This window comes from Vombatus ursinus, unplaced genomic scaffold (assembly GCF_900497805.2).
Source record: "Vombatus ursinus unplaced genomic scaffold, bare-nosed wombat genome assembly UNPS02011916.1, whole genome shotgun sequence".
Classification (NCBI taxonomy): Eukaryota; Metazoa; Chordata; class Mammalia; order Diprotodontia; family Vombatidae; genus Vombatus; species Vombatus ursinus.
In genome coordinates, this window is record NW_020951694.1 from 2,454,912 (window position 1) to 2,471,086 (window position 16,175).

General features: G+C 36.6%; 1 protein-coding gene across 1 annotated transcript in view; it reads right to left on the bottom strand.

Annotated features, from left to right (window-relative positions):
* The window catches only part of MYH10 (myosin heavy chain 10), a 201,397-nt gene that overhangs the window by 54,035 nt on the left and 131,187 nt on the right, over positions 1–16,175 (bottom strand). Inside the window, exons 16-22 of the mRNA XM_027857033.1 lie at positions 14,545–14,738; positions 14,288–14,409; positions 11,217–11,286; positions 10,971–11,131; positions 7,334–7,442; positions 7,107–7,238; positions 4,378–4,584 (exon numbers count right to left, since the gene is read on the bottom strand). Of these exons, the coding sequence (XP_027712834.1) occupies positions 4,378–4,584; positions 7,107–7,238; positions 7,334–7,442; positions 10,971–11,131; positions 11,217–11,286; positions 14,288–14,409; positions 14,545–14,738 (995 nt within the window). The remainder of the gene's footprint in view (positions 1–4,377; positions 4,585–7,106; positions 7,239–7,333; positions 7,443–10,970; positions 11,132–11,216; positions 11,287–14,287; positions 14,410–14,544; positions 14,739–16,175) is intronic.

Here is a 16,175-nt window from a genome sequence, read left to right on the forward strand (position 1 = left end):
AGAGTTAATAGTATAATGTAGCAACCAAAAATGCTAATGCAATCTTAGGTTACATTATGGCACACCCAAACACACATGTATATATGTATACAAATGCATATATTCTCAACAAGAAAAAGGTGAGATGATAGATCCAGAGCTGAAAGGGATCTCAGAGGACATCTCGATCAACCTCCTCATTTTTCAGATAGGAAAACCAAGGCCCAGGAAGGCGTAAATGACCTGCCCAAGGTCACAGAGACAGTGTCAGAGAGATTAAAGATCATGTCATATACGGTTTTGCTAAAGGAACCAGAGATGCTTAACCTGGAGAAGAAAAGACTAAGGGAGGACATGAAAACTGTATTTGAAGGACTGTCTTTAGATGTATTAGATTTGTTCTATTTGTTCTAATGGGTAACTCCAGGAACAGGTTAAAGGTTTCAGAGAGGTAAATTAAGGCCTTAATATTACAAAAAAATCTCCTAATGACTCAACTATTGGAAAGTAGATGGGCTACCACTGGAAAGAGTTGGTTTTCTCTCACTTGATGCATTCAAGTTAAGGTGATGTTGGCCACCTGTCAAGTAGGTTGTAGAGAGAATTCTTGTTCAGATCTAGGTTGAACAAGATAGCCTCTGAAATCCATTCTTTTTTTTTTTTTTTTTTTTGGCAATTGGGGTTAAGTGACTTGCCCAGGGTCACACAGCTAGTAAGTGTCAACTGTTTGGTCTGAGGCCGGATTTGAACTCAAGTCTTCTTGACTTCAGGGTCAGTGCTCTATCCACTGTGTCACCTAGCTGCCCCTTTGAAGTCCATTCTAAAACTCTAGGATCCTATCCTAGTGAAATGAAACCACTGATCCATTGTGGGTAGTGGAAGGAAAGTGAGTTATTTGCTAAAATGGTGGTGGTCTGAGAGGGATTCATGTTTCTTTCTTCCCAGATGAATTCCTGAAATCGTGAAAAGTACAAAGTACATAGAAAAAAAAATACCCAAATTGAGAAAACATTTATGGAATGTTGAAAAGAATGTCTACTACTACAAGGTCTTGACCTTTCATATGGAGCAGTTTAGTGTTGAAAGAGGCAGAAAAATTACTTTTGCTTAAATAAAAGGAATTACGTCTACTTGTGAAAAATGTAAGGTACTGCCTTTTTGATGGATGAACCACATAATGCCTAGAAGAAGGATAAGAAATTTGGTTTAATGAAAACTGCTAAAATGTGTGTGTAAAGATAGAGATATCAAATGGGATCTAAGCAGTTTTGGATAGAAAATGAACTGTGTCATAAACATACAGACTTAAATCACCCTGTAAAGGATATGGGGTAATGCCTTATTTGTATGGAACAATTTGATGATTTAAAAGGTCAGAGAAAGAACTTTTATTTACTAAAAACTGGATATATATGAGTATGAAGAAGCAGTTTTCAAGGACACAGAATGTGATGGATGGCTGTTCTGTGAACCAATTAATGGCTGGAGCTCCAGGGCACTGTAGTCACAGGTTATTTGCATCTAACTTTTGAGACTCAAGAAGGTAAAACTCAAATGATACAGAGCATATGTTCCCAAAATGAACGATACCGCCCCCTGGGGGGCACTGGAACAATCCAGGGGAGGTGGTAGTAGTTTGAAATGATGCAAATTTCAAAAAAACTGTTAAAGGATTAAAGAAAATAGATTTCCAGGGGGATGCTGAGTAATTTTTTTTAAAAGGAGGCAGTAGGTGTGATAAGGGGAAACCATGTAAATTACTACCTCATAAGTAAAAGGTGAGTCACTGACTAGAGGATTTTAATTTAAGCCACTGAAAGTATTTAGGCTGAGGCTGAGAGTCTATGGTGAAGAGACTCAAAAGCCTGCCAGAAGATAAGACTCAGCAGGGTTTCTAAAAGCAGCTTTTCCCAAGGTGTTTGAAGAAACAGAAGCAGCAGGAGTAGTCAGTCAGTTGACAAGAAAGCACTGGCTGCCACTTCATGACTGGATAAATTAAGATTAAAGCTCACTGGAGATAGCTTCAGCAACACCTAGAGAGGCAAAGACTCTCAGGATCACTTTTAGCTCTTTGCTACTCCCTTTGCTTTGCAAGGAAAACGCAGAAAGGGGAAGGAGGAGATGCTGAGATCTAATGGATAATACAGAATCTTTGTGAATGAAGAGCTGGCTAGGGTATGCTTACCTTGCTCAGCTATAGAGCAATGAGGACAGTCAGCAGAGAAGTGGTTAATGACATCAAAGCCTGAGGTCCACTTGTAAATTACCAATTCTAAGTACCTGGGTTTTCCGTCTTCCTGGCCAGTCTTCTAAGTGTATGTTCACTTTTCCCCATAGATATCGAGTATATTGGTGGAAGAATGTACCCCAGATTTAAATGTGGATTTATTATTACTGCATTTGCCTTAACATACGCATACTTGTTATGCTATTATTTTTCTTCATTGGTAAGTAAATGGCTATGTTTAAGAACTAGATCTAAAAATGTTATGACTGCGAGTAGATGGTTAATATAGATGGAAGAATATAGTTTTAGGCTTAAGAGCTAAAGTGATGAGCCTGGAAGGGGTGTATTCTTCATAACAGATACACTTGCAGGACCCTAAGAGAATCTGGACATAGCTTCATGATGATGTTCCTTCCTAAGTAACACTGACCTAGCCAGTGTGATGACAGGTTAGTGATATATCCAACCCAGTGAGTGAGAGGCATCCACACACCCAAGTGAGATGTGTGAGATGTTACACAGTGGGTGGACCACTTTACATTATACTACATTTTAGGGTTCTCAAGAATAAGAACTATATCTTATAATGAGATAAACATGAGGCATCAGGGTATTGTGAAAAGAGTGCTAGACTTGGAATCAGGAGAGGCCTGGGTTTGGAATCCTGACTCTGATACTTACTAGGTATTTGACCTTGGGCAAATCACTTAACTTCTGAGCCTCAGTTTCCTCATCTGTAAAACAGAGATAAAAAATACCTATAGTACTTACCTCATAAGATTGTTGTGGGGATCAAATGAGATAACATTGTGTAAATGTTTTGCTAAACTTAAAGCACTATATAAAAATCTGCTATTATTTTTAATATTTACCTTTGTACTCTAGTGTTCCACACATAGCAGGGGTTTAATAAATTTTTGTTGAATGAAGATTAAGTTAGATGACTACAATGACTAAAAAAGAGAAAGTCACGTTCATTATACAATTCCTCAAGACCAGCCAGAACTGGCACCTAGTGAGTGGGGCCTTACTTCTTCTCCATGCTGACAGGCTGCTCAAGACTCCACCTGGGGGTACCTGGAGAGCCCTGGCAGGAAGTGGTGCCAAGCAGGACCCTACTTCTACCTCCCTCTGCCACAAAAGCCACCCCAATCTTCCTTCTGATGCCCCCCTTTCCTTTTCCTTTCCTGGACAGGCCTCTCAAATCCTGCCAGAGGGAACCCAGAATCCCTTGTCCATTTTGGTCTGTAGGGCCATTCCTTGATTCCCAATGGTGGCTGCTGCCCCTGTGGGGCAGATACCATGGTGTATCCGAAGGCCTCTGGGACTTTGGAGCTAATCTCTTAGGACCTCCAGGCCTGCAGCTAAATGATCTAATTTATTTGCCCTGTAGCTAAATTCTCCTACGTATGTTTTATTCACTAATTAGGCTTCTAGAGTAGGCACTATCTTTTTTTCTTTTTTCTATCTGTATATCCAGTATTTAACATAGAGGACTTGCTTTTCATTCATTGTTCATTTGTGAGTTCATAAATGGTAAAATGTTATTTAAGAATGTAAAATACATATTTAAATTCTAAAAAATAAACACCACAACCATGTTACTATTGACTGTTACTACAGAGAAAAGAAGAAATAACTTTTGAAGACATGGTTAAAAACATCACTATCACTGAATTTCTAAATTTAACTGTAATTAATTTAAGTTAACCAACCTCTTCCTATTCGACACACACATACAAATCCACAACCACAACTTCTATTCATTCAACAAAGACACTTGGAAAACATCAAGGCCTTATTTCTTTCACTGTGCCTGAGGGGTCTAGGTATTCCAGGGTCTCAGTATGGTGCAGTTACATGTGGCTAAACAAGCTCAGGCCAAGAGGGCATATAATCCAAATCAATTCAACAAACATTCATTAAACACTGATTCTGTGGCAGCAAAAGAGATTAAAAAAAAAATAAAGATAAGAATCCAACCCTGAAGGAGCTTACACTGCTGGAAGGAATTTTAGAGAAATTGTGGGGTGGGCGCTAACTCCAGGGAGCTTGTGGAGAGCTGTAAGAATCCTGCAGCTTGTGCTGACCCAGGCCTTCAAGGTTAAAAAGTTCTTTCATAGTGATGATCTTTCAGCCACACAACCCTTTAAAGAAACATTTACAGATACCTGAATGTGCCCTTGCATTTTTTTCTTTTCATTTTGGAGCACTTGGTTTCGTTCTTCCTCCTCTTCAACCCTAGACTCCAGGTCATGAAGAATTTCTTCTAGTTCTTGTTTTTTTGCAGCTAGACGAGCTCGCATCTCCTCGGCTTCAGCAAAGAGCTCTGTTTCTGCTTGCAACTGCTCAGCAAGAATGTTCTTCTCCTCTAAAAGCTATAAACATAGGGAAATACTTAATGAAATGTCATACATCCAATCCAAAACATGCATTAGAGAGGATCGTAATAGTCCTGAAACTTCATGTCAAAGAAATTTATAACTGGAATCACAGTTACCAGTGTGCCATCAAAAGAAATTAGATTTCTAGATACATAATAATCATACTTTTCTTAGGTAATAATTATTTGTTAAATGATCGTACAAAACAAAACAATAAAACCAAGTAGACAGATATACTTTCAAACAATAAGAACTGAATTTATGAATGTCAACGTATAAAATGTTCATAAAAACTTATGAGTCAGATCTGATATCCCTTTTTATTTTTTTTGCCCACTTTCTAGACATTTACACACACACACACTTTCCCCTTTGATGTAGCTGTTGTCATTGTATTGTCTTTGTTATGCATTATTTCATATAAATTCTAAATTTCTTTACATTATTTATACTCTCAATCTTAACTATTTGAGTTTTAGAATATTGTGATCTAGAACACACCACAATTGATTCAGCCACTTCTAATTGCTGGAAATTGGCCAAAAAGATAATGCTGCTATAAATACATTGGAAGTTACAGCTTTTTCTTACTTTTTGTCTTTTTTGGGGGGGGGGGTTAGGCAATTGGGGTTAAATGACTTGCCCAGGGTCACACAACTAGTAAATGTCAAGTGTCTGAGGTCAGATTTGAACTCAGGTCCTCCTGACTCCAAGGCCTGAACTCTATCCTCTGGGCCACCTAGCTGCCCCCTTTTTCTCCCTTTTTGACATTATTACTTAGAGATGTACTCAATAAGATTACTGCATCAAGAGGTATGACTGCCATTTATGACGTTACAGTCGAAACTGCTTGCCAAAGATTTCACTTGCTTAGAATTTCACGAGCAGAGAACAAGTACCACTTCTCCACAATGAGGCCTAATTTTTTTTTTTGTATTTTAACGTGAGGTCAAACTTTGAGGTTGATTTTATTTGAATTTTTTTTGACTAGTAACGTAGAACATTTTTCAAGTGATTTCTCTTAGGTACACTCTCTGTTGATACTCTTTAAGCATTTATCCACTAGATATTGGGTTTTATCCTTAAATATATCTCACTTTATAAATTTCACACACTAAGCTTTTATTTGTTATATCTGCCAAAAAATACCTTTCCCAGTGTATTTTCCTTCTTATAGTCACTGAATATTTTAATTGTACATTAAGTCCTCAATTTTATGTAATAGAGTTCATCCTGTTTCTTCAACTTTGTTCTGTTTCTTTAGTAGATAAACTTTTCTCCCATTGACAATGAGATATTGTATACTTTTTATACTACCTTTTAAAAGTTATTTTTGGGGCAGTTAGGCGGCACAATGGATAGAGCAAGGGCCTTGGATTCAGGAGATCCTGAGTTCAAATCCAGATGCAGACACTTGATACTTAACTAGCTTGTGTGACCCTGGGCAAGTCACTTAATCATGACTGCCTTGCCAAAAAAAAAAAAGATATTTCTTAAAGTTGCTGTAACAGATAGTGTTTAATATGAAATGTGGTTTTAGGCATATAAGTTTTACATTACATGGTTATCTAATCTTCCTAAATATATTAAATAACTCTTTCCTCGGTTTTTTATAGGTATGTCATTCTTACATGTAAATAATTCTCTCTTCTGCTTCATTGATATGATTTTAATTTTTTTGTCTAATACCAGCTAGCCTGAGTACAAGCCTTATGTACCTCTCCCCACCAAACCTCACGCTCTCATTGACATTCTTGCCCGTATGATCTTCTATATAGTATCTGTTTTAATTAGTTCTATTTGGAAACTCATATTTTGATTGATACTGTATGAAAACTATAAATTTAGGGATATTGTAATTTTTATTATCTGAATTTTAGTCATCCATGAACACAAGCATACAATTTTGTAACACTCACAAAAGTGTCTAGATAAGTTAATTCCCAAGTATTTAATGTTTTATTATTTTAAAACTCTTTAATTAATTAATATATATTAGGGGCAGCTAGGTGGTACAGCATATAGAGTGCTGGGCCTGGAGTCAGGAAGACTCATCTTCCTGAGTTCAAATCTGCCCTAAACCACTTACCAGCTGTGTGACTCTTTTTTATTCTGTTCAGGAGAGATGCACCGGAGTTAACTGGTGCTAGTTTGACCACAGACTAGATAATCATCCAATAAATGCTTAGAGTTACAGGTGATTTTTATGAACAGAGAGGAAAAACAGGTTAGAGAAAAAGAGAAGTAGATTTTACCCTTTTAATGTGGGAGCTCAGGAGAAAAGCTAGACAATCGGCTCAGTCTTCTAACCACCTCTACATTTGGATTCTAATTGCTTTGGAATATAGTTATAAAACTCTTACCTTTAATAAAATAATAATGATTATATTTAAAATAAACATGGGGAATCATCATTCAGTAGTAAATGACATTTTTTCTTTAATTCCAAATATCACTAGGTGAACTCATTTTAATTAACGGCAATAGCAGGGGTTTTAAGTTGTCAATGAACATACCTGTTGATGTTTCCTTTCCATTTCTTCAAGCTCTTCCTCTACCTTTGTCTGCTTCTCCTTAACTTTCAACAGCTCTTCATCCTTGGCCTGAAGCTCCTCCTCCTGGCGGGTAACTTGTAGTAGAGGCTTCACCTATGGCAAAATCAGAAATGAGTTTAACATTGTCTTTGTTTTCTTTGTCCTATTATGTAATCACACTGCTATTCAAAACCACACAAGCAACTCACCTTAGTAAAAACTCGCCACCACTGCCAATGCCGTAATTTTAGATAAGCTGCACAGTTACGCTGTAAGACTTTCAGAGCACTCAGTTGTTGCTGTTTCTTGGCAAATGCCCTTAAAATCAAAATAAAAAGAAAGAAGTATATTTATGATAATTACTGGGGCAAAATTAATAGCTTTTGGAATGACTAAGTTTTTCTGAAATAAATAACATAATATGATAAATTCTTTTAACTTAATGTGGTCAGAGAAGAGGATTGATATTCCAGTTAATCAAATATTTTATCTCCTACACACTACACATGGTCTTAGCATGGGAAGCTGATTACTACAAATGCGTGCTACCTAACTTTGTCAAGGCCTATACATTTGCCTAAGCAATCCCTTCTTTATTCATTGTATGGGTTTTTAAAGTTCATTCCAAACTGGTAGTATTCCAATCGTTGCCGATGTTTATGACTCAGACATCATCTCCTTCCCACTTTTCACTTCAACGAGAAGCTGCCTTGTGGTCTAATCTATGTCAAAATCTCTCTCTGTAGCCAAGTACTCTCAGAGTCGCGTGTCTCCATTCTTTCTGAAGGTGAATTTCTCTACCCATGTCTTCAATCTAATTTTCTCCCACTTTTTATATATAGTACCTTGACCTTCAGTTTATCTTTTCTCTCTTTTCCAACAAACTCTATTTCTTGTTGTCCACTGTATGTTTTCCCTTATCCTTACAAAAAGCACAGGTTTGACCTATTCTGAAAATTTTTGCTTGACCTCAATGTCCCTTCTAGCTATTGCGCTATTTTCTCTGTCTGCTGAAACTTCTTGAACACGTGATTACTCTCCACTGCCTTTATTTCCTCACGATCCACCTTCCCCCTAGAGCTCTACAATCCATTTTCCACCTCCAGTTCATGCCTCTGAAACTACTCTCTGAAATGTCATTTTTGACTTTCTAATTGCTGAAAGCAACGGTCTTTTTCTTCATTTCCTTGACCTCTCTACAATATTTTACACTATCTTCCCTCTACTTGGAACTCCCCTCCTATGGTTTCTATCCTGGTAGACTTAAAATCACCCTTAAAATCACCTTATGTTTCCTCTGATGATTGCTCTCCCTTCTCACATTCCATAAATGTAGGTGTTTCCCCAAGGTCATTTGTTCTTTTCTTTTTGAAAATTACTCCTGTGGCTTCACATAAGACCAAAATCTCCATATGCAGCCCTGACTTTTCATTCAATGGTCCTGAAATCTTCTACTGCAGATTTACTCTACATCTGTACTTAGATAACTAAATGAGAACCCATTAACTCCTCACTTCCCTGATCTACCAATGTAGGTTTCCCTCCTAACTTCTCTCCATCACAATAACCTTCCTTCTTTGTTTCTCTATCTTCTACCTTCTTGAAGGCAAATAAATCCTCATGTCATGATGAGTCTTCTTCTTCTTCTTTTTTTGGGGGGGGGGGGGGGGGGGGGTGGTTGGGCAATGGGGTTAATAAGTGACTTGCCCAGGGCCACACAGATAGTAAGTGTCAAGTGTGTGGTCTGAGGCTGGATTTGAACTCAGGTCCTGAATCCAGGGCCAGTGCTCTATCTACTGCACCACCTAGCTGCCCCCTATGATGAGTCTTCTCTGAAGATTGTTTTTAACTACCACATCTATTCCCACTACTTCTTTTCTAGTTTAGGTTGTCATATTCCCTTCCTCCTAAACTCTAAAAGATCTAATGCTGGAAGGAACTCCAGACATTAATTATCTAGTCCAACCATTTTATTTTACAGATTAGGAAACCAAGATCCAGAAATGTTAAATGACTTGCCCAAGGTCATAAGGACAGTCAAGATTTGAGTTTAGGTTCCAGTTCTACAAGTCCTTCAGGACAAATCTTGTCATGCATCTATTCTACATCTAGCCCTAATACTGAACTCAAATGGATCTGTGAACACATGGATGTGAATATTCCTTCAAATGATCAAAACTCACTCATACCTACCCCATCCTGTCTAACTCCTTTTCTCTCAACCACAGGTGTCTCCTACTGTGCTGGGGCCTGCCTAGCTTTCTCTTGATATTGGAAGGGGAAGTAGTAGAAGACATGGGCTTATCCATTGTTTATCCTATGTCTTGCCACATAACTAGTTCATCTTCTTTTCCATTCAAACGCTTCTCTGATGACATCCTACTCTAAATTTAAGAACCTTCTCCAATGAACAGTGAATGGAAATGCCATAGTAAAAAGTAAATCATATCCATCAACATTCCTCTTCACATGTATCTTTATCAATCATTTGGCATTTAATCATATATGATTCTCATGGCATGAATTTTTTGTTTTGCATCATTATTTATCCTTTCCTATGTATATGTTGGCAACTGTTTAACATCTCTCCCATCTATTCCTTTCTCTCTACTCATATGGCCATCACACCTTTGTTGCCTCTCACCTGGATTATTTCAAGAGCCTGCTTAATGGCTCAAGACCCTCCCCACTCTATTTTATCCATCATATAGTTGCAAAAGTGACTCTCCTAAAGCAAAGGGTTTGAAGATGCTATTGCCACTAATTAAACTCCACTAACTTTAGGAACAAATATAAACTCCTCTATTTGGTACTTAGAACCCTTTACAACCTGGCTCCAACCTACCTTTCCAAATTTATTATACACTGTTCCCCATGACACACAGTGGTCTAGCTAAACTGGGATTCTTGCTGTTCCTCACACACAACACTCAATCTCCCATTTCCCTGCCTTTGCACAGGCTATCTCTCGTTCATGGAATATGTTTCCTTTTCAACTCTGCCTCCTAAAATTCCTATTTTCTTTTGAAGCTCAGCTCTAACACCAACTTCTATATGAGACCTTTTTCAAGCTTCTGGATCTACCCCCTCTACCTAATTATCATGGATTTATTTTATATGTACTTATATATGTGCATGGTATCTTACGTGACAGACTATAAATCCCCTAAGGGCAAAGACCGTTTTATTTTAATTTTTGTATCCTCAGTGCCTAGCATGTACTAGGTGTTTTAAAAATGCATTTTGATTCTCTTATTTACCATAATTATATTTCAGCTTCCTTGAGGACACAGATTTTATGTTATTCTTTTAGCATGTAGCACAGGGCTATTCCCTCTAAAGAAATATTTTAACAGATTATCAATTTTCAAAGAATTAGTACACTGTAAAATAAACTTAATGATAAAACCATACAAAGATTTTTAAGCCCCTTGAGGGCAGGGACCATATTATACTGATCTTCATATCTCCTCAATTTTTAGTACAGGAATCTGAATATATCTATAAAGCAATAAACATTCATTAAGTAAGCAGCCACAATGTGCCAGGAACTACGAGAATAAGAGAGACTAGTTGGTTCCTGCCCTCAAGAATCTAATTTTCTATTAGAAGATACAAGTTTACAGTTAAGTACATCTAAGACACACACAAAATAAATGCACAGTGGTTTGCTGGTGGCAGAAGTGAGGGTTAAGAGTGGAGACAAAGAACTGGGAGAATCAAGAGAGACCCCTAGAAGAAAGCTATCACGTAAGCTGAGCCATTATGGGTTATAACATCTTTGCAAACTGTAATGTGTTATATAAATGTCAATTATTATTGTTATAACATTCCATATCAACTTACTTTCTGGCTAAGTAACCTCTACAAACAGCCTGAAAAAAGATGATGATGTCAGTAATCTTTAAATCTCGTTCTTCCTCCAAGTGGGCCAGAACGCCTGCTCTGAAGAATATCTTGCTCTGTCCGATTCTGTACAAGTTAGGGTCTAATTCTAGGGCTCGGATCTAAGAGACAAAAGTTGGTTCAGTTTCTGCTACAAATAACAATGTATAATATCAAACAATAACTTAAGAGTTAAGGAAAACCTACCATTCGTTCACAAGCTTGTTTACCATCCATAAAACCTTTTGGAATAGCATTTGGGGTTAGAATCTCATATCTATAAGAAAGGTACAGAATAAAGAGAACTCAAATTAAATTTTTAGCATACATATGTTTTCATCTATTTGTAGCAACCTTTTGCCTCTAACAGGCATATAATTAAAGTATGAATGCTATATTTGGTACAACTGAAAAACTTCCCATTATAAATATGTAACAAATTATGATATGTATACTATGTATGGCCTCCCCTCCTCTACCCCCTACCTCCCACTGGAATGTGAATTCCTTGAGAGCACATGCTGGTATTCCTAGACCCTGGCACATTGGAGGTACTTAATAAATGCTTGTTGACTGATTGAAAACTTGAAAAAAGACCATGTTTAATTCTTCCTATCCCAGACTTTAATGATGATGCCAACCAAAGCCATTACTTTTTATATATTCCTAGATTATAGGGGAGATTTTATTCCTATCTGGCCTGAAAGGCCCAAAATTATTGTCATTTCTTTGGGTTAAAGCCAGAGGTAGAGAATCTGCAGTCTTGAGGCCACATGTGGCCTTCTAGGTCCTTCGGTACAGCCTTTTGACTGAGTCCAAGTTTTGCAGAACAAATTCTTTTATTAAGAGGATCTGTTCTGTGAAGTTTGGATTCCATCAAAGAGCCATACGTAAGGACACTGGGGGCCACATGTGGCCTCAAGGTTGCATGTTCCCCACCCCTAAGTTAGACAATAAATTTAAGGATAATGAATCCAAAAGTAGTAGTAACTTAAAAATATGATATTTATGTAGAGTTTTATAACATATAAAACACTTTCACATATTTTATCTCATTTAATCCTTACAATAATCTCATGGAGTAGACATTGTTATCATCACTTTATATACATGGAATCTGAGGCTCAGAAATTTTACTTATTTGCCAAAGTTTGCACAGACTGAGATGGCCTTTGAACCTAGTCTTTTGATTTCCAAAACTAATCCTCTTACTATGATAATTATCATAAAATAAAAATGGTTCTAAAGATGAAAAGAATATGGGAAAAAAATAAGCCTTTGGACAGCAATAGGGGACAAATACATCACAGCAAGAAAGGTGTGTCTTCGTTAATAGATGCCACTGAAAATTTAAATTTTTTTTTACAATTTAAAAAATTTTACAATTTAAACTTACAGTTCTTTAGGGGCTAGCTTATTAGATATTAAACTTATTTTCCTGTTGTTTTCCCTTCAGTTATAAAACAGAGGTTTTAGACTACAAGAGACTTTCTAGTCCAGACATGATAAATATTTTGCTTTTTACCTTTGGCATACGAATGAGCCATGGGGAGAATATTCAATGAATTCAGTTTCCTGGATGCTAATCATGTCCTTTTTGTTCCAAAAAATAAAAAGTGAATATCTACTGGATTCTTCAGCATACAATGTAATTTAAATATCACTAATATACTACATCTCTGTGGGGTCTGATACAGGTTGCCAAAAAAGGCCTAAGAATCAGGGAACTCTAAATTAGGTGTTCCTTGTAAAATAATAGTTTTTGATCAATGTCTTTTAGAGCAGGGGTTCTTAGCCTGGAATCCAAGAATTATTTTTTTTAAATTATTTTGACAACTGCATTTCAATATAATTAGATTCCTCTGTAATTGTATGTAGTGTACATATTTAAAAACATTATTCTGATAAGGGGCTCACCAGACTGCCAAAGGAATCTATGACACAAAGAAGGTTAAGAAGACTCCCTAGTCTAGAGACATGTACTGTATGATCCAAAGGACTGATAACATGGGGATTTTAGGTCAGGTAGAATGAAAGAGCAGGTTATCAGTAGGCAGTCCAAGAAATGACTCAACTTGAGCACCAATCACAATAAATTTGAAGACTTATTTCCAAAGGAAAACTATAAGGAAGGAAAAAGGTAAGTGAAGAAAAATATCCTAAACAATGAAGAATTGATTTCCATCTCTGACAGTATCACTATCTACTATCCCTGCTGATGCCACCACCTTCCCTTCCCCCCCCAAAATCAGAGTTATTTCTCTAAAAGGCCAGGAAGCTAACCTTGAAACTTGATTGGCCCTGGGAACTAAAGCTCAAATCATATTTTTGCCTGTATCCTTATTGGTATGGCTTGCTGGTCCCCCAAAGGAATAAAAAGGCCTACCCACATGGAGTCTGGGCATTTCAGTCACGGTAGAAATTGTCCCAGAGACAATGATTGTTCTGTGAACCAAACATTTCCATATGAAGGCAAGGGAAGACTTGTCTACCGGAGCTAAATGTTGCCATATTCTTATTAAATGGCTTTTTCTTTTTTTTAGGCAATTAGGATTAAGTGACTTGCCCAGGGTCACACAGATAGAGTCAAGTGTTTGGTCTGAGGAAGGATTTGAATTTAGGTCCTCCTGACTTCAGGACCGGTGCTCTATCCAATGCACCACCTAGCTGCCCCATTACATGGCTTTTTGATAACTGTTGTAATTTCATTTTGTTTCAACTCTGAACCTAAACTAATAGTCCTGCCCATTATACCATCCTGACTTTGAATCTTTATATTATTCATTTCTTCTCCCTGAATCATTTTGTGATTCTCCACTCTGTTCTCTTCATTGCTTTATTTCATTCTGACTCACTTTTCTTTCTTTATATTCAGTTAAAGGTGAGACTTAAAGGTTAGAACAAAGAAGAGTTTATCTTGTTGATAGTTATTTCAAAGAGTTATCTCACTGAACTTATATTTTAAATTAATATTTCTTCCTACATATGTTGTATCTCTGCCAACCATATATTTGGGGGCAGGGACCACATGTCAACCATAATGAAGTTTCAATAAATTTTTACTAATTAACTGAATAACATCTTTTCTAAAAGACACATTGATTGCTGGTGCTTCATCTCAATATGTGTCATTCTCCAGTGCTTGAGCAGCATATTTAATCGATTCTGGGATAGGAAGAATCCCATTTAACGGTTACCTTCTCACTATTTCTTAAGGATTACCACCACTTTTTCAGTTAGGAGTGAAGCACATGTAAAGAAGTCTGAAGTCCTGGTACCTCTGTCTGAATTCCTGGAACACTATCCGGTTTGGGAACCCTTGTCGACAGATTCTAATCCCTTCCAAGACACCGTTGCAACGGAGCTGATCAAGAACTAGATGAGGATCCAGTTTTCCAGCCTAATCAAGTAAACAATAGTTTAAAAGTTGTCCTTTGTAAAATAGCACAAAATTTGAAAATTAGCACTGAGATTGACTGCAATAAAAAATGCTTATCATTTCATACATAAATATAATGTTTTACTTAGTACTTGCCCTCTTCTCATGATTGGGAATGATGCAGCGAACAAAGTTAGGGTTAGTATTTCGAAGGGTAGCCATCAGTTTAGTGAGAGATTCTTTGTACAGTTGCCCAACAGTTCGAAACATGCCCTTTTTGGTTTTATATGCTGAGCCAAAAGCAGTCTCTGTCATGCCAGTGACTTGATCCAGACCCACAATACGATCCACTGGTAAAAACAAGAAGGAAATATAAAATCAAACCAGTTATGACTTTTATCAGAAAACCAAATAATAGGACAGAGAGTAATAGAGGAGCAGCACAAGCTTCGTGAAACAGATGGTAAAGGGGGATGCCATCTAGGGAAGGCAGTCAGCATATCCAGACACTGGGCACAAGCAGTGGAATCATAAGCCACAAACTTCTATGGCAAGATGTCTTAGTGCTTTGATAACTTAATATAAATAAAGACTAACTTTTAAAAACATTAGTTATAGTCACATGAAATCCACCTTCACATTGTCACTATTTTAAATAAATTACCTTGCCTGAAACTATAAAAGCAAACTATGAAAAAAAAAAATTCAACTTACTTTCCAGAGCCCTAATATATAAATTGGCCTAAAAAAGAGCCTATGGAAAGGTAAACAGAGAATCCTTAGGAAAATAAATGGACAATGAAAATGTCCATGAATTGGAGACCACAGATTCTCTCTATTCAATCACTAGCTTTTCAGGAAGAAAAGTGACTCTGGGGAGAAGATGAATTTAAACAGCCTGGGAATATTTATATATAAATTTCTTCAAATTCCAAAAATGTTAGAAAGACTTAGATAAAGGGAAAGAGTAAGTGCTGCACAAAAATCAAAGAGCAGAAAACAAAAACAAAAACAGAAAAATGTCTTCACTTTCAATCAACTTTCTATTTCTTTAAGGGAAAACAAATGCCCGAGTTTTCCATGTGAACACTAGCTAAAATTTCTCATTGTAACTTCATCAAGAGTGATTAAAAACAGTATTAGACCTATTATGTTGGTAATGGCCCACTATTATCTATGCAAACCACTCTAATATTTACTTTTGCTGTATCCCAGATCACTAGCTAAGAAGAATATAAGTATATAGTCTCAAGTGAACAAATTTTAAAAAAAGGAATAAGGGATCCTTTGTGGATCAATTTTTTTGAAAGCCACAAACACAAGGGAAGAGTCAGTAAATATTAAAAATTTTTAAGAACTGTTTCTCTTATTCAGCTAACTGTAGCTGAATCAGTACTGATTTTCATAGCTATCTCAATAAACATCTTAAAAATAGAAAAATCAAAAAAAACTTTTGAAACCTCATAGCTTCCTTTATTAACAAATATAGCTAAGAAAGATTATGAATCAACCAAATGAACAGTTGGAAATTAAATGCACACATTGCTAATTCATGTTTATGAGTTGGAGTAATCCAAAACTTAATTTTTGACGATACGTTTAGTCTATTATTTTATGTTGAAATTATCTGTCAAGATTTGAAGTGCTAAAAGAGTGAGGATATCTGTTGTTCCTAAAAGTTTCTGGAAAAATATAATTGTTATATTAAGGCATTGTTTGGAATGGGGCAGGGGAGGGGACAAGCACATTCTTCTACTTCTGGGTTCTCAAAGAGCTTTTACTTTTAT